This window comes from Oncorhynchus clarkii, chromosome 25, assembly GCF_045791955.1.
Source record: "Oncorhynchus clarkii lewisi isolate Uvic-CL-2024 chromosome 25, UVic_Ocla_1.0, whole genome shotgun sequence".
Taxonomy (NCBI): Eukaryota; Metazoa; Chordata; class Actinopteri; order Salmoniformes; family Salmonidae; genus Oncorhynchus; species Oncorhynchus clarkii.
In genome coordinates this window covers 13,455,155-13,477,190 of record NC_092171.1, presented here as the reverse complement: position 1 = coordinate 13,477,190, position 22,036 = coordinate 13,455,155, and the positions used below count along the sequence as shown (strand labels likewise).

The 22,036-nt window shown below is 42.9% G+C and overlaps 1 protein-coding gene across 1 annotated transcript in view; it reads right to left on the bottom strand.

The window, feature by feature from the left end:
• Positions 1 to 22,036, bottom strand: part of LOC139383512 (collagen alpha-1(XII) chain-like) — a 71,937-nt gene that overhangs the window by 46,820 nt on the left and 3,081 nt on the right. Inside the window, exons 3-14 of the mRNA XM_071128077.1 lie at positions 17,232 to 17,348; positions 16,983 to 17,126; positions 16,557 to 16,613; positions 15,282 to 15,545; positions 14,850 to 15,014; positions 14,517 to 14,690; positions 14,026 to 14,316; positions 13,278 to 13,880; positions 12,040 to 12,318; positions 11,557 to 11,832; positions 11,148 to 11,423; positions 186 to 455 (exon numbers count right to left, since the gene is read on the bottom strand). Of these exons, the coding sequence (XP_070984178.1) occupies positions 186 to 455; positions 11,148 to 11,423; positions 11,557 to 11,832; positions 12,040 to 12,318; positions 13,278 to 13,880; positions 14,026 to 14,316; positions 14,517 to 14,690; positions 14,850 to 15,014; positions 15,282 to 15,545; positions 16,557 to 16,613; positions 16,983 to 17,126; positions 17,232 to 17,348 (2,916 nt within the window). The remainder of the gene's footprint in view (positions 1 to 185; positions 456 to 11,147; positions 11,424 to 11,556; positions 11,833 to 12,039; positions 12,319 to 13,277; positions 13,881 to 14,025; positions 14,317 to 14,516; positions 14,691 to 14,849; positions 15,015 to 15,281; positions 15,546 to 16,556; positions 16,614 to 16,982; positions 17,127 to 17,231; positions 17,349 to 22,036) is intronic.

The window sequence follows — 22,036 nt, the reverse complement described above, 5'->3', positions numbered from 1 at the left end:
AGAGAGAGAGAGTAGAGAGAGAGAGAGCTACAGCGGCAGGGAGAGAGAGAGAGAGAGAGAGAGAGAGAGAGATAGAGAGAGAGAGAGACCGAGAGAGAGAAGGGGATAGACAGAGAGAGAGAGAGACATAGAGAGAGGTCCCACAGTAAGTGTGTGTATGGTGGAAACATTAGGGAGTGACTTACTATCTGTGGTCTCAGCACCCACGAGCGGCTCTCCCTCTCCCCTGCCGTAGGCTGCGTACACAGAGACCTGGTAGCGCGTCTCCGGAGTGAGCCCCTCAAGCACAGTGGTCGTTACGTCCCCGGGGACGGACTTCTCCCCTGTCTCCTCCGTGTACAGCGACTTCCACTTCAACCGGTATGAGCGCACGTTACCGGGCGCCGCCGTCCAAGAGACAGCGAAGCTGTTGTCTGTGACGTCTTTGGTGACCAGGTCTTTAGGGGAGCCAAGGACTGTGAAGGGAAAGGGACAGAGTTAAAACCTTAGGAAGCTGGGAAACTTAATCTCACATATCAGTGTTAGTGCATAGAGTCTTTGACAAATGAACCACAGCAGAGTTTGTGTCAGGGGTGCTAGTTGATGTGGTTGCTTGTCTGCATGTGGGTGCTGATGATTTCAAGGCAGACAGATGCAGTCTGGGGGACTGTGTTCTATTGAGCAGGATAAATGAGCTGGTATAACGATAAACCACCAACAATCACTGATCTATTTCTGTTTAACCCCTCGGGGTGTTTTTAAAACCAGTGATTTACATTGTTCATAATCTGAGGGTTTGGAAAAAGCTCTGCGAAACCAATCACCCGATTCCAGCCCTCAGTTCAGTTTAGGGCGTCTAGCAGCACTTTCATTTTCCATCGAAACAGAAGAAACTTGATCCATTAAAGTGTGTTTGCTACAATCACAGATGTTGCTCTCTCTCGCTCTCTGTTTCTCTACATCTCTCTCTTTCCTGAGAGACTATTGGGGTGGGTGGGAAGTAGCAGACGCTGAGTTACGGGAGAAGGATTTGCAGTGGCGTTAGCTGTGTCAGCTGTCTGCCAACAGATCTTTGGCTGTTTTGGGCGCCCCTACTGAGATGGGCTCCTTCAACACAGCCTGGCTGCGCAGACAAATTTCACTCACCACAGGGAGAAAGACCACCTCACATCTCTCTCCCACACAACCTCAGGACAGGACAGGAGAGGACCAAGCTGTTGCTGTAACCTGCACACAGCCTGGACCTAACACTGCTAATGAGGGAACAGCTAGAGATATCAAATCAGATATCAGGTAGTTAATGTGTGCCAGTAAAGAGACACCTCAGTGACTGGTTTGGCTACGAAGCTAGCATGATTCTCTGTGTTATCAAACGTCATCAATCTAAATGAATAACCCAGGGTTCACTATTCAACCACTATTCACCAACGAGGCAGTTTGGGTTGCACAGAGAGAGAAAGAGCTGCTCCAGATATGAGGAGTATTGAATTCAACAAGGAATGAACGGAGAATTACAGATTTTGGAGGGCCTGTCCAGGATAATGTGCTGTGGCCCCTGTAGATGCCAAGTCCCCTATATCCAGGGTGCAGCGAGCTGCTGTCAAGCGCTGAGGAGCGAGGCCACTGACTTTCCCGGCTGTGCTGCTGAACAAGAGGGACCGCATCACGCAATAATCGCTTCTGCAGACAATGGCCCACTTTCCCTCAGTACTTTGAGAACAGCACAGTCACAGGGCCTTGTCTGACCAAGCACTAAAGCACACAAATGAAACACATGGAACACAGACTTAGACAGCTAGCCGGCGCCATTTTGAGTTCATCAGTCGGATCAGTCGGAATTAGCTAAACTTGCATTTGAAACCAACAATTGCTAGCAGGACTTAGATTTGTAACTACATAATTGGGCCTAGCCTCTGTGTAGCGAACCAAAGAAAAGCATTAAGGGAGTACTGAGGAAGGAGCCATCAACCAGGGATGACTTAGAGCACATATTCATCAGCAATTTGGCTAAACATTTGTCATGGTAATCTCCCAAATCTCCAATAGCCCGATAAGGAAACGGATCTGACAAACACAATGGGTCTTCACTATATCACTGAGACACAGAGCCTAATCTGTATACTTCACTAACTGACGTATAGGAGTAGACAAGCCAGGGGCTTCCTGTAACCAAGGCATGTTTGTTGATGTACCTAACCTTCAAATTGACTGCCAAAAGGCTTGTGAGTTTGGGCTTGAATTGGAATGTGTCAAGAGGATGAGTCAGGTGCTAGGAAAAGTACACCATGTGTGCTACCTGCTATGAGACTGAGCATTCATGAAAAGCTCACCCTCTCCGCTCACACGCTCAAATAGCGGTCTTGTCAATCTAACATAATAGCATGCATTGACTGCATTCATACAGTACATGATTTATTGCCCGACAAACGGCCTACAGACTGTTCTATTTCTTGAGCACACAGGTGAAGAAGAAACGCCACTGGAAATGGAGATATTCACTTAAATGTACAGATCAGCAGTTTAGTTCCGTCTGGTTTGAGATCAGCTCTTTCCAGATGGCTGGTCTAAAGAGGATCCATCAAACCCACTATTCCTCCAAAGTGCCATTATAGGCCTGGCACTCCCATTTACAGTTCCTTCATGTAACTGCCCTGGAGCCTGGTCCACCTAGAATTTGTCTAGGCCAGACCATGGTAAAGACACAGGGTTCGCCTGCGTGTGAGGGATGCCCTGCTCTGCCCTTTCGCCTCGAAGGACCATCCGTCTGGAGGAAAACAGTCGCTACTGGCTCCACTGCGACACTGAGCCTGGCAAACCACCGCTCCGCCAAGAGCCCAGTTTCCAAAGGGATCGTCATGAAAGGAAATCAACTCAAATGGCTTGGAATTCACCGGGTTTCACGCCACACTCTGTGGCCCATGAAATGCGTACTACTTGAAAATGCTTACTACTTCTCCAGCTACTTGCACACCAGCTAGCTATGTCCTTTCATGGCTGTGCTTTGAAGCTTGTATAACCTATATGAAAAATGCTAACCTCCCCTGTTATTGTAATGGTGAGAGGTTAGCATGTCTTATATTTGTGTATCTGCAACTTTCTCACTCCTCATTATTCACGATTTATTCAGGACTATCTGTAATCATGGTAGCATCCACATTAATGTAGAAGTGTTTAGAAACATATTCTAGTCTTGTTTACAAAAAAAGTGACTCCAAAATGACACAATACATTATTTACCATTAATTTCTGTTTGGGCACCAAATAATCTGAAACACAACCAAAACAAACAGCAAATGCATCCAACAAGTTTATAGAGTAAAACGCTTGATGAAATCACTGTGTGCTAGGAATATGGGACCAAATATTAAACTTTTGACTTAACACACATACAGTGCATTCGGAAAGTATTCAGACACCTTGAGTTTTTCCACATTGTGTTTCATTACAGCCTTATTCTAAAATGCATTAAATAGTCTACACACAATACCCCATAATGACAAAGCAAAAACAGGTTATTAGACATTTTTGCTAATTTCACATTTAAATATCACAGTTATATAAGTATTCAGACCCTTTACTCAATACTTTGTTGAAGCACCTTTGGCAGCGATTACAGCCACAAGTCTTCTTGGGTATGACACTACAAGCTTGGCACGCCTGTATTTGGGGAGTTTCTCCCATTCCTCTCTGCAGATCCTCTCAAGCTCTGTCAGGTTGGATGGGGAGTGTTGCTGCACAGCTATTTTCAGGTCTCTCCAGAGATGTTCGATCGGGTTCAAGTCCGGGCTCTGGCTGGGTCACTCAAGGACATTCAGAGACTTGACCCGAAGCCACTCCTGCATTGTCTTGGTTGTGTGCTTAGGGTTGTGTCCTGTTGGAAGGTGAACCTTCCAACAGAACAGCAAGGTTTTCATCAAGAATCTCACTGCACTTTGCTCCATTCATCTTTCCCTTGATCCTGACTAGTCTCCCAGTCCCTTCCCCTGAAAAACATCCCCACAGCATGATGCTGCCACCACCATTCTTCACTGTAGGGATGGTGCCAGGGTTCCTCTCAACATGATCCTTGACATTCAGGCCAAATAGTTCAATCTTCGTTTCATCAGACCAGATAATCTTATTTCTCATGTTCGGAGAGTCCTTAAGGTGCCTTTTGGCAAACTCCAAGCGGGCTGTCATGTGCCTTTACTGGAAGCTTCTCCCATCTCCACAGAGAATCTCTGGAGCTCTGTCAGAGTGACCATCGAGTTCTTGGTCACCTCCCTGACCAATGCCCTTCTCCCACGATTGCTCAGTTTAGCCAGCCACCTCTAGGAATAGTCTTGGTGGTTCCAAACTTCTTCCAATTAAGAATGATGGAGGCCACTGTGTGCTTGGGGACCTTCAATGCTGCTGAAATGTTTTGGTAGCCTTCCCCAGATTTGTACGGACAATTCATTCGACCTCATGGCTTAGTTTTTGCACGTACATGCACTGTCAGCTGTGGGACCTTATATAGACAGGTGTGTGCCTTTCCCAAATCATGTCCAATCAATTGAATTTACCACAGGTGGACTCCAATCAAGTCGTAGAAACATCTCGGGATGATCAATGGAAAACAGGATGCACCTGAGCTCAATTTCGAGTATCATAGCAAAGGGTCTGAATACTTGTGTAAATATGTTTTTTTTAATTAATTTTTTTAAATACATTTTGAAAAGTTTCTAAAGACCTGTTTTTACTTTGTCATTATGGGGTATTGTGTGTAGATTGATGAGGAAAATTGTTTATTTTAATCCATTTTAGAATAAGGCTGTAATGTAACAAAATGTTGAAAATGTCAAAGGGGTTTGAATACTTTCCGAATGCACTGTATGTGAATTTGTCCTAATAATTTTGGTCCCATAAGATGGGGGCACTATGTACAAAAGGTGCTGTATTTCTAAACGGTTCACCCGATATGAATGAAAATACCCTAAAATTAAAGCTGATATTCTGCGCTTTAACCTCATTGTCTCACTTCACATCCAACGTTCTGGAGTACAGAGACAAAATAAAGTTATTGTCACTCTCCCAATACTTTTGGAGCTCACTGTATATAGTGCAATTTCTCAAGCAATAATTTAGCGAGGACTGTCTGGGAGTTGTCTGAGTGGGGACAGGAAAATGTTAAACTTACTGTTATTGGTAGAGAGGTTAGGAACTCTCTTTTTTCTTGGACTATGAACTAATTTAGCACCTGGGGATGTCACCAGGCAGGCCAAAACATCCCACCTCAATAGGCTGAAACTTCAGGCAGTCTTTTCAAACAGCTCTTACACTAAAAGGGCATGTTTTCAATAATTTTATCGAAAAAATATTTTCGCCATCCTACCCAAAACATAAGTAAAAGTTTACAGTTGAAGTCGGAAGTTTACATACACCTTAGCCAAATACATTTAAACTCAGTTTTTCACAATTCCTGACACTGAATCCTAGTAAAGATTCTGTGTCTTAGGTCAGTTAGGAACACCACTTTATTTTAAGAATGTGAAATGTCAGAATAATAGTAGAGAGAATGATTTATTTCAGCTTTTATTTCTTTCATCACATTCCCAGAAGTTTACATAAACTCAATTCGTTTTTGGCAGCATTGCCTTTAAATTGTTTAACTTGGGTCAAACTTTTCGGGTAGCCTTCCACAAGCTTCCCACAACAAGTTGGGTGAATTTTGGCCCATTCCTCCTGACAGAGCTGGTGTAACTAAGTCAGGTTTGTAGGCCTCCTTGCTCGCACACGCTTTTTCAGTTCTGCCCACAAATGTTCTATAGGATTGAGGTCAGGGCTTTGTGATGGCCACTCCAACATATTGACTCGGTTGTCCTTAAGCCATTTTGCCACAACTTTGGAAGTATGCTTGGGGTCATTGTCCATTTGGAAGATCCATTTGCGACCGAGCTTTAACTTCCTGATTGATGTCTTGAGATGTTGCTTCAATATATCCACATAATTGTATTTCCTCATGATGCCATCTATTTTGTGAAGTGCACCAGTCCCTCCTGCAGCAAAGCGCCCCCACAACATGATGCTGCCACCCCCATGCTTCACTGTTGGGATGGTGTTCTTCGTCTTGCAAGCATCCCCCTTTTTCCTCCAAACATAACGATGGGCATTATGGCCAAACAGTTCTATTTTTGTTTCATCAGACCAAAGGACATTTCTCCAAGTAGTACGATCTTTGTCCCCATGTGCAGTTGCAAACCGTAGTCTGGCTTTTTTATGGCGGTTTTGGAGCAGTGGCAGAAGCTTGCCACAGGGGGCGCTATATTGTCTCCATCATCCTGTTAGCATTCTCTACCATACAGCCTGACTGTGCCTCCGGGTTCTCCAGGTCCGCCTACATAGGCTAACTCACACAGTGGATGACTGGAAGTCTGTGGCCCCCTAAACAACGAGATCAGTGTTGGCCTGTTTTTCTGACGTCAAGCTGTCCTGCTGTAACCAGACCAAATGCTTTGTCATGGAGCCCAGACACTGGTTCTATTCTGGTGGGAGGCTAAGGCTAATGAGTCAGCATAACTGACCATGTCATGGAATCTCAGCATCTGACTTCTGACCTTCTGACCATTCCCAGGCTGGAGGTCCAGAGGTGGACACATGAGGTCAGTTTTGTTGTCAAAGAAGGGGGAGAAGGTTGCCTCAGGCAGGAGAGTCCCATGGGGAAAGAATGAATGTGCACCATTCAGCATGTGAACTGAAAATAGCTACATGATACTTCATAGTAGGACACCTCTCCATTGTCCTCTAGTGCACGAGAAGGCTTCTGATATTCCCTTGTGTAGAAGCCATTTGATCTGCTAGACATGTTGTCATTTAGGTAGGAGGTGACATTGAGAGACAAGGACTCCACAGTTTGGTCATGATGAATGATATAAGCTTTGATGTGTAGAGGGCTCAAACTGCTTTTAAGAGAAGAGACCATTTGTGACAGGCTCAAATCGGTCTTATGTAACAAAATTTGAAATTGTGTTTTTTACATTGGATAAAATTAGAGACTCAGAGCTACAACATAGTATATCATACACTACAGCTGAGGAACAATTGGAAAGTAGTTTTGCTTTGAAAGTTGATAAACTCACATTTGAGAAAATGGCCTGGTACTACTACTGGAGAGCCCTTCTTCGTCTACACCCATTCAGCATCGTTCACACCATCTTAAGCTTTTGCCCCACCCATCACTTTAAGGGTTGATCCGAGCGTTCTGTACTAACAACAGCAGTCAAGCACCCCTGTAAAGACCTTTATTATACACAGATTCAAAATAGCTATTGACAAATGTGTATTTTGTGGTTGTGACCCAGAGACTCTTGACTATTTATTTTGGGACTGTTCTTTTGCAAGAAGATGTAAGTGAGTTAGAAGATTTTATTTTAAAATAAACTACTATTAATGTTAATTTGAAAGACTCCGATATTATGTTTTATTTTGATCCAAATTAAATGGACCCTGATTTAACTTTCATTGTTAATTTGTTTATTTTTCATGGCAGATTCTTTATCCATAAAATGAAGTGGGTGTATCAGTAAGTGTAAAACAATTAAAAAGTGCAAAAACAATTAAAAAGCCATACGTACCATAAAACATTTTAACAAATTGAAAACGGATCTCGATCTGATCTACCCCTGTCTGTTAGGTTTATGTACTCTTGTTTGTATATTTCTGTTTTGTATTTGTTTTGTTCATAATAATAATAACAAAAAAAATTAAAAAGCAGTCAGGCACTCAAGCTAACTTGCTAGCTACTTCCAGACACAAATGAAAGAAGAGCTCATTGAACATTACGCGCACACTGGACGCTCTGGCTGAGGAGTAGGGTTGATCCAAGTGTTCTGACCTCACAACGGCAGTCAAGCACCCAAGCTAGACTGGTGTTTTCTCCATCTCCTTAGCTATCATACTTGAATTCAACTGATTTCAAAACTCAGTCCTCCAGAAAGTGGAGAACATACACATAACATTAGCTAGCTAACGGTACACCTTAACTTGACATTAGACTTGAGCAGTTTTCCTACACGATACATTTAAAAAAGCCGCGTTAGAGAGAATTACCTAGACATACTGACCAGCTCAAATAGACAGAAGCATCCTATATGGCAGACCAATCCAAACTCATCTTTCGGCATGTCCAGCCCACTCATTATCTCAGCCAATCATGGCTAGCAGAAAGGTTGCTGATTTTTCTTTGGCTAAACCAACTAGGCTCGTAATTTAACAATTTTATTTATATTTACAAACGGCATACAAGTTTGTTATTAAAACTTCTTATGGCTGGGGCAGGATTGAGTAGCTTGGATGAATAAGGTGCTCAGAGGTGCCCAGAGTAAACTGCCTGCTACTCAGTCCCAGTTGCTAATATACGCATATTATTAGTATATTTGGATAGAAAACACTCTGAAGTTCTTCAAAGGTAAGTTATTTTATTTGAAGGCTTTACTTGTTTTTGTGATAGTTGCCTGCTAAATGCTAACGCTAATGCTAACGCTAAATGCTACGCTAGCTAGCTACTGTTGATGCTCGTTCACGTGAGAGGTAGCTTTTCTACAGACAAAGGAATTCTCTGGTTGGAACATTATTGAAGATTTATGTTAAAAACATCCTAAAGATTGGTTCTATACATCGTTTGACATGTTTCTATGGACTGTAACAAACTTTTTGATTGTTTTCCTATGGCGCTTGAAAAGCATATTTTGAAAACCAGCTAACAAAAGTAGCTATTTGGACATAAATTTGGACATTAACAAAAGGCTGGGATTCCTGGGAGTGCATTCTGAGAAGATAGCATATTTATTTCATTTCATTTGCGATTTTCATGAATAGTTAACGTTGCGTTATGGTAATGAGCTTAGGTCTATAGATTATTGCATGGTTTGCTGTTTCCGGAAAGCTATTTTGAAATCTGACACAGTGGTTGCATTAAGGAGAAGTGTATTTGAAGTTCCATGCATAACACTTGTATTTTCATCAACATTTATTATGAGAATTTCTGTAAATTGATGTGGCTCTCTGCAAAATCACCGGATGTATTTGGAACTACTGAACATAACGCGCCAATGTATACTGAGATTTTTTTTATATAAAAATTTTTAAAAATATATATATATATAAATACATATAAATATATATAAATATATATAACTTTATCGAACAAAATATACATGTATTGTGTAACATGAAGTCCTATGAGTGTCATCTGATGAAGATCATCAAAGGTTAGTGATTAATTCTATCTCTATTTCGGATTTTTGTGACTCCTCTCTTTGGTTGGAAAAATGGCTGTGTTTTTCTGTGACTTGGCTCTGACCTAACATAATTGTTTGTGGTGCTTTCGCCGTAAAGCCTATTTGAAATCGGAGACTGTGGTGGGATTAACAAGTAGTGTATCTTTAAAATGGTGTGAAATACTTCTATGTTTGAGGAATTGTGATTATGGGATTTCTGTTGTTTTGAATTTGGTGCCCTGCACTTTCACTGGCTGTTGTCATATCGATCCCATTAGCGGGATCTCAGCCCTAAGAAGTTTTAAGGCACATGAGAGTTCACATGTTCAAGAAGGCATTTCTGCCAAAAAAAATGCACCTTTATTAAAAAAAATCAAGTTTATGTTCAAGCGGCTCTCCTGTAAAGTAGTGACCTACGACATACACCTAGTTTCCTGAAATGGTTCACATTTGGTATCCACTACCTGCTTTCAACTTGGCCTCTGAATGAGATAGGGGACACTAAAGGGAGAAGGCTGGATTCTGCTCAGAGCCAGTTAGGGTTGAAGTTCTATCACTGCTAAATCTTTTTTTCCTCTCTGCCCTCAATTAATTTCCATTCGAGTGATCTTTAATTCGTGTGACAAGGACTATATATCTCTAGTCCAAACATTACATACTACATACTACTGACCCCCAAACCAAACTAAAGCACAGCACATACATCCTGAGTGCCTGACCCCAGTCCTATTTGAGCCCCCCTTCCCCAGAGCTTTCTCTCCTAGACCACCCTCAGGATGGAACTCCACTAATGTCATGAAGCTATCCAGAGACCTGTGATTGGGCTGCAGTGAGCAGAATGGATTGTGGAGGCGTGTAGTTCTGGCTTGTAGGATACAGGGGTCTTTGTGGTTGTTGGGCGCCCTGGGAACCAAGCTAGCGTGACCCGGACCATAACCCCCTGCTGCCATGGCTTGAAGGTTTTCCTCTAGGCAGAGCTGCCTACTGAAAAGCCTATATAGCACTAACAGATGTCCCTCCACACTAATTCACTACATGTCAGTCCTGAATAATGGTCAGTTTTCTAACACTATCCCCTAGGGTTAGAGAGAGGGGTATAGTCTTCAAAGGGTTTGGTAAATGTTGGCTAATGCTGTTCATTTAGATTCTTGAAGACGTAGGCCTACGCATGCATCAAACTCTATGGTTGAGGATCTTAGTTAGCAGAATAGCAGAGGTAGCCGTCTCTGCTCAGCAGCATTGCTAATCCAAATGGTTTACAAATCGTTAAAGTGATATCGAAGAATTGTTAAACAACTCCCCATGTGCCAAATAAAATAATCTTGAATAAACCATATGTCCCCGGAGTGTATAAAACTGCATGAGCTAGCCTAGCATGGCATGTGTTGGCTGTTCCAGATTTGATAGGTTTACGAGAGTACCCCTACTCATTTCCATCTCTTCCAGCTTCATGGGCGGTAAAAGCAGAACTAACCTACACTCTGTCTGAGCCACAGGAATGACATAAAGCTCCACATTCCAGATTTTGCACAGTTTCCCTTATACACTGAGTCAGAGAAGAGGGATCCTGAGATATCTAGGAAGGATTTCTAGGGCAGTATGTTTTTCTAAAGACTTTCACATCGCACTCCGAAAACAAAGAACATTTTTAAAAAAAGAAGACAATTTTCCCTTTACAAAGAATGGAAGGTTAAGAAACAGAGGCATACACAATTAATGGCACTATACTTCTTTCAGTCTTTAAAAGTGGAGCAGGACACTATGCAGTACACAGAGATGGCCAGTATAGACACTCACTTTGAAGATGGCCTCAAGCTATTTTTCACACTCTCGCTCACATCAGCTGTCAAAGAAACACAACCCCCATTCTTCAAAGCAGCCAAAGAGCAGACAGTCGTAATAAAGACAGACACAAGAAGGTTGTTCCTGTACCTTCCAGGGTGGTGCCTGTACCCAGGAGGGGGTCTCCCAGCCCAGAGGTGTAGCGGGCACTGACAAACAGCTCATATTCAGTAGCAGGCTGGAGGTTCTTCAGCAGGGCCACGGTGGTGTCTCCCTTCACGGCAATTTCCTTCCTCTCCCCGGTGCCGTCGGCTGGTTTGAAGGCCACGCGGTACTGGAGGACATTCCCGGGAGCGGCCCGCCATGACACCATCATGCTGGACACGGTCTCGTTGAAGACGCGGAGATCACGGGGAGAACCACGGACTGAGGGGGAAAAGACATAGAGGTCAACCAATTACTGCATCTTCACTTATTTACTGTATAGTAAATTAAAAAACTGCATTAGCTACAGGTAAGGAATTTAAATGTTAGCAGCCATGCTGGCTAACTTACTGACCTTCCTTGGTGGTTCCGTCCACCTGCATCTCGTCTCCCAGGCCGGAGGTGTACTCTGCAGACACAGACACGCGGTAGGTGGTGATAGGGAACAGCTCCTGGAGCACGATGGTGGTGTCAGGTCCGTTGGTCTGGGCCTCCAGCCTCTCTCCTCCCCCCGTCAAGGGGACATAGGACAACCGGTACCTCACCACGGGCCCTGGCGCCGCCAGCCATGACACCCGGAAACTGTCCGTGGTCTCTTCAGACACACTCAGTCCCCGCACAGTCCCTTGCTCTGGAATGGAGAATGTTTAGGTTTTGTTTAGCAGTAGCTTGTCAATATAACTTTTAAGAATAAATATTCTGGATAACCTATTGAATGATTTTGCATCTAAAGAAGCCATGTAGGTTTCTTGTGAAAAAAACTAAAGCACTAAAACATAAATCTCTTCACTTGCTTATGCTGTGAAACCCCTGAACGTGTACGCCTTCAACCCCTTACCTTCCAGAGTGGTCTCCTCCCCCGACAGAGGGAAACTGTCTCCTTTGTCATACTGGGCGAACACGTTGACCTCGTAGGTGGTGAGGGGAGTGAGGTGTGGCAAGATTGTACTGGTGGTGTCGGCTGGCACAGCCAGGGAGATGTAATCCTCAGTGATGTCCTCGGCCTTACGGAAACGCACCAGGTAGGACATGACGTTGGTGGCATCGGTGGCCCAGGTGGCACGGAAGCTTCTAGACGTCACCTCAGAGAACTCCAGGTCCCTGGGTGCAATCAGACCTGACGAGCGGGATAAAACACAATTAAATGGCTGGTTTCTGTTTTGTCCTCATAGACAATGTCATCATAATGGCTTTTGGTAACATTAAGCCGAGCTATATATCTCATTCCTTCAGAAAAACTCATTCAACTTTGTTCACAGTTCCATCTCTGAACATTTCTTTTTCATGAGTGTCTTAGCCATAGAAAACACTCCTCGTATGCTAGCAGTATGCATTCAGTCGACAAGGTTGCAACACATTTATATTACAAACCCCTGGACATTGCCAATGCCTAAATGTTCTGTGTTCTTGTGACAGGGGGATCATTACCAATATGTGCAGCGGAGAAACTCATGTCATGCTACCATGGTGTTGAAAACCATCCACAGTCCCGCTGACTTTCAGAGACAGGTGGCCTTTGAATTAGCAGGACAATTAGGTCAGAATAAAAGTATCCAGTCAGTTACTATAGTGTTTAAAAACAGTAAACAAAGACAAATGGTGTAACGGGCTCCCCTGAGATGCAGGCATATGGTTCTGTGGTATTTGAGGCAGCGTGATCAGTCAGGGAAAGTTAAAACAATGAATATGTCTCGCTTGTGCCTGCCTGAAACAGACCCAAGGCATTGGGAATTAAGAGATGAAGATAATTACACAGCCTTTTTGTGCTGTGCAGATGTAGTTACATCGTGACATCACTATTTCAGTAGCACCGCTCAGTTTGACCTGCTGTACCACATCGCAAATAACTGATTACAATAGACTGTCTGGAGTTTGAGGTAATTTAGCGGCTGCCACTAAAGTTAACCAGAATGTATGGTTATATAGCTATAGTTACAGGCACATGTATGGTCCATGGTAAGCATGCTCAACTTCAAACAGGGGTATGTGTTATGAGTAGGCCTAGGAGTTGACCACATGCCCAGACCGAGAAAACCCTGGCCTTTTGTTATAAGGGTATGTTAAATGGCTACTCACTCCTCTTCTTGATGTTGAGGAGCTCCTGTTCGATCCTCAGGCAGATGGACTGGGTGAGCTCCTTGGAGATCCTCTGGAAAGCATCAAAGTCCTCCACAGTGTACACATGGGTGGCTGCCGGGGTGTTAGCAATGGCTTCCAACTCGGACCTCACAGCGTCCTTCACACCCACAGCAAAGATCTCCACATCTATATTCCTCAGGTTGGTTGCAGCGTCCTTGAAGGAGTCAGAGGACTTCCCGTCAGTGATGAGGACCATGACACGCGGGACACTGTTGCGAGATCCTCGGGTGGGGATAAAGATCTTCTCTCTGACGTAGTTCATGGCCTTGCCCGTGTTGGTGGAGCCTCCTCGGTAGGGGAACGTCCGGACAGCCTTGACCACTGAAGCAATGTCATTATAAGTGTTCAGGGCGAACTCTGTGTGGGGGTCTCTGCTGTACTGGACTAAGCTGAGCCGGATCTTGTCGAGCCCGACGTCGAAGGAGTTGACCAGGACCTCCAGGAAAGCTCTGACCTTGGCAAAGTTTTGTAATCCGATACTGTAGGAGCCATCAACCAGCAGGACCACGTCAGCCTGTACGTCCACTCCAAGAGAGCATTCTGGGGAGGGAAGGACATTAGATACCATCTGTATATGGTCTACATCGTGATTTGCTTTTGTTTTTAAAGCAACAATGTAATATTTCAGTGAGCGAGTGAGTGAGGTACTGGATCACTGATATGCTGTTACAGAGCTTTATCTCACCCAATGACACCTTAACGGGCTGAGTCTTCTCCATGGCCAGGACAGCGTCGCTGGGGGTCAGGCCATTCAGGGCGAACAGGCTGATCTCGTACTCGGTCTCTGGGGACAGGTCCCGGATGTTGACAGTGGTCTGGGTGGGCCCCACATATACAACCTGGCGCTTCATCCCAGTCATCATGGGCATCAGGGTCAGCTTGTAGCCCGTGATCTCCCCTAGAGAGGCATCCCAAGTCACCCTCATGGACTTTGAGGAGATCTCAAGCACCTGGAGGTTAGAGGCCGGTTCCACCACTAGAGACACAACAAATAAACACTGTTGAGGTTGGAATGTACTGTAGTATGGTTGGGAAACACTTTAACAATACATTTACAGTTACATAGTTGTTGTCGATTTGTTACACTGACCGCCCATAGACAATGTACTTGAAATATGTGACGATTTAAATCAATCAACGGAAATGTGATGTAATGAATCATCTATAATGTCTTACCATCATCTCCGCTCACTAGAGAGTTGAGCTGGTCTTCCACACCGGAGCACACCTGCATGATGAGCTTCTGCTGCACTGCCTTGATCATATCAAAGTTAGGTACGTTGTAGACATGTGTGCTGTGGGGAGTTGAGGCCATTTCCTTCAGTTCATCCTCATCTGCTCCTTTGATGCCTAAATGGTGAAAAACATCTCAGAAGTTAGCCTGACAAATGGAGTACTGTGGAAATCAGCCACTACGGAATCTCCAGGATTTCCAGGCATTCAAAAACTAAAAGCATTATAGAGATGTTCTCAAGAGAGATTAGCATTCAGAGGTAAAACACACAGTACCTAAAGCAAATACTTCCACTCCAATGTTCCTGAGTCGTTTAGCGTACTCCTCCACTGGGTCCTGGGATTTTCCATCTGTGATGATCATGGCTATCTTCGGAAAGCCTTTCCTGGCGCCGGCCGCCTCCGTAAAGATGTTTTTCAGCAGGTAGTCCAAGGCGTCCCCTAGACACAGAGTGTAACATATTAAACCTTTAAGAAAATAGCGTTTCTTAAAACATTTTTGCTTATTATAACATTTACTGTCTGTGGGCAAAATCCTACCTTGAGAACAAGCGCGTAACCAAAACATGTACCTCAATCAACGGAAGACTTGCACCAATGTTCTAGTTACACACACAGATCTCAAGTTAGGATTCAGTCCAGCGAGAATTTACAAAATATCGGCAGTACTGTATATCCATGCTGTCTAGTCCCACCTATCATGTATACCTGTCATTGTGTTTCCTCCCTTGTAGGGCAGGGTGTTGATGGCTCTGAGCAGCTCTCCTCGTTTGGAGTGGCGGTTGAGGAGGAACTCAGTGCGGGTGTCTGTGCTGTACTGGACCACAGCCACCCTGGTCTTATCCTCTCCGATGTCAAAGGCCCCAGCCATAGCACTGATGAAGCTGCGGATGTGCTTGAAGTTTTCCCTGCCAACGCTCCAGGAGCCATCCACCAGGAAGACCAGGTCTGCTATGGCATTGACTGAACACCCTGGAGGGGTGGAGAGGGGGATGGGGTAGAGCAGGAACACAATCAACTGTCTGGACACAATCTGGCAGATTGGCACAACTTTTCGGTACTCTAATGAATACTGTATATCTGACAGACGGTCTCTGACAGAAGGTATTTCAACAGACATGATGACAAAAATGTGTTTTTATAGACCAAATAATCACTAAAACTTTCAGTGGCATTGTTTGGTTTTGTGTTTTCAAACCACCGTGGTTTTTTGTTTGTTTATCGTGGGTAGTTCAGATTCTCTGGAACATCCAAGATGATTGGCTGGACTTCTGTGAATGTCTCAAATCCTAGCTCTCGTAGGTCCACTTGACTGAATATCCTTCCACGCTACTCACATCTTGTTATTACGCCTTTTGAGCATTTCTTGACAAAACATCAAATATCAAGTTCTATGGATTTATCTGGCCAATTGGGTCAATTGTGAAAGAGTGTTATGAGCGTTCCACTAGAAATAGCTTATAGGAACAAAGGTTTTTGAACCATCAGGAACTTTGGGTTGAATTTACACCCAAAGCATACATGGTGAGGGAAAAAGTGAGCATGTCTCCCTGTCAATCCACAGACTGAACTCACAGAGAGAGGCACAGAACTCCAGTAAAAGGACTTCTGGTCAGAGCAGTAATCCTCTCCACTTCTTTCACCATTTAAATAGACGGAAATGCACAGAGCTGGCACGACAGTGACATCATCACTCTCCTTGGATTATACGCATAACAGAAGACTCTCACTCTTAGATTTTGATGTGAAGACTGTTTTCAATCACAAACTAATTCTCAGCCACTGTCGGAACCCCCTGTCTGCTCAAATATGAACAACTCAGCAGTACAGATGGGGTATTTGAGTCTGAGGAAATTATTCCAGTGAACAATATTATGATTGGATTGGAAAAACACAAAAAAATTGACTGGTAAGATCATAAAGCTATGTGGACAGGCAATGGGCATAGTGCAGATTGGTTGACATTGACGTAAACATACTTACTGATTGCATCTGAAGTCTGCGGCCTCCTTTCTGTTTCACTTGTGTTACTGGACTGAACTGAAACACAAAATAATTTGGACTGTTACCATGACATCCTGTGTGCCATGTATGGGGAATAAATCCTAGACATTCAACAAATCATCAAGCCTCTTCAATCACATACATATAAACATATTTGTCCTGGTTAATCGGTGATGAACAGAGTGTTATTCGAGTTTTAAAAACAGATGTATTTGTCGCTAGAAGCTAACAGACAAGCTGGAGGTTTGAAACCATGTAATGGGTCCTTTGTTCCTTATGACAGAAGAATCTGATCTGAGATTAAACCCTTTTCATATCAGTCCATATCCGCCTTTTGAGAAAGCCATCGGATTTTCCCAAAGTTATGTTTAACCTTGTAAAAGCATCAGAATCTTGAACACTTACTAGTGAGCTGGCCAAAGATGGGTATACTCTCCTCTGTGTCATCATAGGAGTTGATGGACACTGAGTAGTCCAGATCAGGAGTTAGGTCTGTAATAGATGTCTTTGTAGCAGTGGCTGGGAGGTTAAACTCTTTGGCTGGTTCATCTGGGATATAGAGAATGGGTTGCTATTAGATCATTCGGGTTGGCATGAAAAGCTATAACTAGTCAGGCAAACATCAATGAACTAATGAGATCAATAAATACAAACCTGTATCCGATACAACTTGTATTTTGTAGCCCTGTATCCTATGCGATGGCTTTCTCCATGACATTTGCACTGTGTTCTCATTTAGAATTGTAAATTTCAAGTCTGAGGGGGGCTCCACTGCAAACAAAAGAGGAACTGATGTTAACTTGCATACATGAATAACAAAACGTGTGTATGAGTTTAAAAATGTTGATCAAGTATTTCAGCAAGACATTTTATATCAAGCATTCACATTTAGCCCAACGATAAACACTTCATGACTGAAGTTGAGACGTTCATTGTTGAGGGAGACAAGAAGAACCAACATCCATGGTAAAAGTGACAAAAAAAAGAAGCACACAACAACATTTAAAAAGTGTGAGTAGCCATTTTGGAAAACAAAATGGCATTTGTTTGAGTTGCACAACCAGGTAACCCTAGTCAGCAACTCAAGCACCGGAAGTCTGGAGTACACAACATTAATACAGACCAACTCCACACAAAACTCCCCTGAGTGCAAACATTGAGTGAACCATCCAATACATGCTGAGTGCAGTCCTTACCACGCATGCCCAACCAACCAGCACCAACACGTTGACATGAACAACACATAATTACAGCAACATTTTCCTTCCAACGTTATTGATTATACAATGGAGTCAAGATTGCCAGGTAATGTTGAGGGTGGCATTTGCTGAATTTAACACCCAATGTTATATATATACTCTAAAGTTGGATGTTTTGCTAAAGCAGTTCAGACAGCTGGTTGATTACTTTTTTTACTGAGGAATGTGTTTGTTTTTCATGATGGTGTTTTGTAAGTTACTTATCTTAAATTACTTGTAAATATTGTATGCTTTTATTGTGTTGGAATTGTAAATATTGTGAATTTGTATGATTGTGTGTGGGGCACCCTTGTAAAAGAGGCCTCAATGGGATTTCCCTGTTTAAATAAATAAAAATACAGAGTATTTATACATATTTTGACAAAATGAAGTGTTTATGTATATTTATATATATATATATATAGAGAGAGAGAGAGAGCGAGAGAGAGGGAGGGAGAGAGAGAGAGAGAGCGAGAGAGCGAGCGAGAGAGCGAGACTCAAGCACAAGTCTTTGGCATAGATCCATTGCAAACCTTGCAAAAAGAATACACAATGTGTCACAGGAGACTGTTGTGTATGTTCTTTTCATTGACAGAGTGCACAAGATGGCATGAGGTGAAGGCACACTGCGTACACAGTCAAAATGAAGAGAGAGTTAAGATACAGAGGAAAAATAGTGTACACATTCAAAATAAACAAACAAAAACTGCGACAGATGCAGTCCGACAACACGCGTGTCCACATTGAGCAGGTTGCCACGGCACCATGCATGTGTACATGAGAAAGTTGTTCAGAACAACTTGACAAATTGGGTGAAGGTGTTTCCATGTACACGAGGGACCACACAGAGAGACAATAAATGTATTTTACAATGATATTCTTCCTCACTGGGGTTTCACATGCAACCTATTTAGATCAGTGTTGGCTGACCTTTCACCTTTATGTGAGTGCAGTTAAAGGAGAGTGGAAACAAAGTGTTTAAAAAATACTATTTTTTGTTTTGGACAGACAAGGTTGTACTTAAGGGTAAACAGCATAACAAGCTTTAACTGCATAGAATATAAGAAAGTCTTAATATCTATCAGGTGATGTATGAGTTTCTATTCTTCCTGTAGCCTATGGCTGTATATGTACTTCTCATAGGCTACATACTATAGTCCAGGATGATGATGAGGATGTGATAAAGACATACATACAAAGGCTGGCCTTTCAGACTATGTCAGCGAGTGGACGGCATGCAAGCTGCTGAGGAGGGGCATTGGGATGGGATGCAAGAATATCACTGTAAAATACCTGCTGAGACAAGCCACAGCTCAGGACACACTGAATGTACAGGCAGACAACATCTAGGACCTGAGCCAAGCTGGTATTGGTACATGGTAAAGGAGGATCACCAACCTGCCACATCAATTTAGGGGGCCCGGGTAAGCTGCCCTCCTCTCCAACAAAGTCTCTCGAACAAGAATCAATATACCCACTTGGGGGTTGGGAGGGGCAGTGGGGAGGAAAGTTGGGTAGGGAGATTGTCTTCACTCACAAGAGCAAAGAGCTGTGTCACCTCACTCAAGGTGTTTGATCATCGTTGTACAAAAAGTCGCAAGTAGTTGGAATCATTCATGACAGAGTTGTTACTTCACACATTTTCTTTTCAGTCTTCTCATGTTGCATTTTAATGTAATTTTCTAAAACAAGACATTGAAAAAAAATACATTGAAGATATTAAATAATCAGAATAAACATTAGCAGATATCTTTTCAGACTCGTTCCCTCTGCCAGGTGTGGATGCATATCACAGCACCCTGCCCGACCAGAAGACACCTCTGCCTTACCCATGGCCAGACTTTGGCTACTGTCAGTAACCTCAGTCTGCGGCCAGTCAGCCATTCATCCTGGCCTGCTCTACTGCCAGGCCAGCCAGTCAAAGAAAGAGCTCTGACTCTCCCAAAAAGGCAGAACAGATGCCAAAGTAATTCCGCAACATGTGCTGACATTAAACATTTCTGCATATTAACTTTCTATATGGATTGCAACTCAGCGTTTTTGAGAATGTCCGTAAAAAGCCTAAAAAGGCTCTTTGTCTTTGCCCTGTCTGAGCATTAATTAGCGATTCTCATATTACATCTTTCCATTCCGTTAGTGAAGATATATGGGAGTAGACATTGGACTCCCCCAAAAAGCTTTCAGGGCAAAAAAGGGAACAATTGAATGCTCCAGTTTTTGAACATCAAGGATATTGAAACTATGATGTCACATTTCTACAAATGATCAAGACCACTAATTTTGTTTGGATATTGAAATATGAGAAACAATCAAATCTAGAACAGCTACCGTAACGTCAATGTAACAACATAATTACAGAGGGGAATAGCTAAACCATGAAATAATTGTAGTTTTACTTTACTTAATTTTTGTTTGAGAAAACAAAACTGGAAAGATAAAAATAAAAAAATCCTATCCAATTTTTAAAGGACCGACTATTGGGTCCTAGATTCTTCTACCAAACAATAACATCAATAAGACTAAGGTAACACATAGTTACCTGGCCTTGTGAAGACACTGACATCAATGTAAGAGTCAGATCCAACTGTTACAGTTGACAACATGAGTCACTTGAGTTTTCTCAAGTTAGGATTCAGTCCAGCGAGAACATGAGTTTTCTCATTGGTAAAGTTGGAAACATTTCCAAAATTTGGGATATTACATTTAAAAAAACAAATTGAGAATATATATATACATATACACACAGTATATGTGTAATATATATATATATATACACACCAAGATGGACTAAATGTCAAATAAATTAATCAAATTGTAATTATCCTGAAATAACTTCTAGAATGGGACTCCTAGAATGGGACTCCTAGAATGGGGCATCATATTACATCACAGAGAAAGGGAAGAGGTGTAGACAGAAGCGTCATGCCCAGGGGCACATTCCCTCTCAGATTTGTCCTGCTAAAAAAACATACATTAATAAATGAATTACTAAACTTAATAAAGATTTACCATCTAGTGGCCAAAAGGCAGTTTTAGCATGGGCAGCGCCATTGAGGGCTTCCACCATTTTAATGTAGTCAACTGGGTGGGACTTCCAACTTTATTGGCTGATCCCTCCTGATGACCCTGTTGGAGTCATGTCCAACCGGGTCATTAGGAGGGATCACCTAATCATTTAAAAAAAAAAATACGACTTCAAAATGAAGATTGCCTCAATGGCTCTGCCCATGTGCTCACATACACCACAATGGGAACTTTATAGAGATGTTTTCTCTATCATTCTCTATAGATGGGTTAGCTGACAACGTCACGAAAGCAATGCAGGCGCTTCATTCGGCCAGAAGTCTGCAAGTTGTTGTGATTCTGGATGGCCAGATAGCTACCAACAATGACAAGAAACTACCATGTGGGGAATCGTGACTTGTTTCAGATAGTTTCGTCTTGTTCTTGATGTCATGTCTTGTTTTGAGGTGTTTTGAATGATTTCATGTCAACGCTAATATGGCACAAAAAAAAATGCTAGCTAGCTAACCAACAACTGTAACAATGTATTTCAGAGACAAGTGCTCATTATGCAAATGTATTTGTGTTTTCAACAAACATTGGAGACTAAATATAGTTTACATGTCAACAATCTAAGCCAACCCAGTCTGTTTTGTCCCATGGTTGCGCGAGCATCGGTTTTGCTGATAAACAACCAACCTATTCATTGTTTCAATGGAAGTCTAAGTAGATCAGACCCAGATGCTATTGCATTAGTGTCTATGGGACAGCACCCCCCTTAAGTAGATCGGAACTGACCATTTTTTTTCAATGGTAAACAGCCTGAGTATGAGTAGACTCCCCACCATCTTTGCTGTAGACTAGAGTGACACGCTGCACGCACATACACTACATGGCCAAAAGTATGTGGACACCTGCTCATCGAACATCTCATTCCAAAATCATGGGCATTAATATGGAGTTGGTCCCCCCCTTTGCTGCTAGAAAAGACTCCACTCTTCTGGGAAGACTTTACACTAGATGTTGTAACATTGCTGCATGGACTTGCTTCCATTCAGCCACAAGATCATTAGTGAGGTTGGGCATTGATGTTGGGCGATTAGGCCTGGCTCGCAGTTGTTGTTCCAATTCATCCCAAAGGTCTTTGACGGGGTTGAGGTCAAGGCTTTGTGCAGGCCAGTCAATTTCTTGAAAACACAGAAACATTCTGGAATGTCA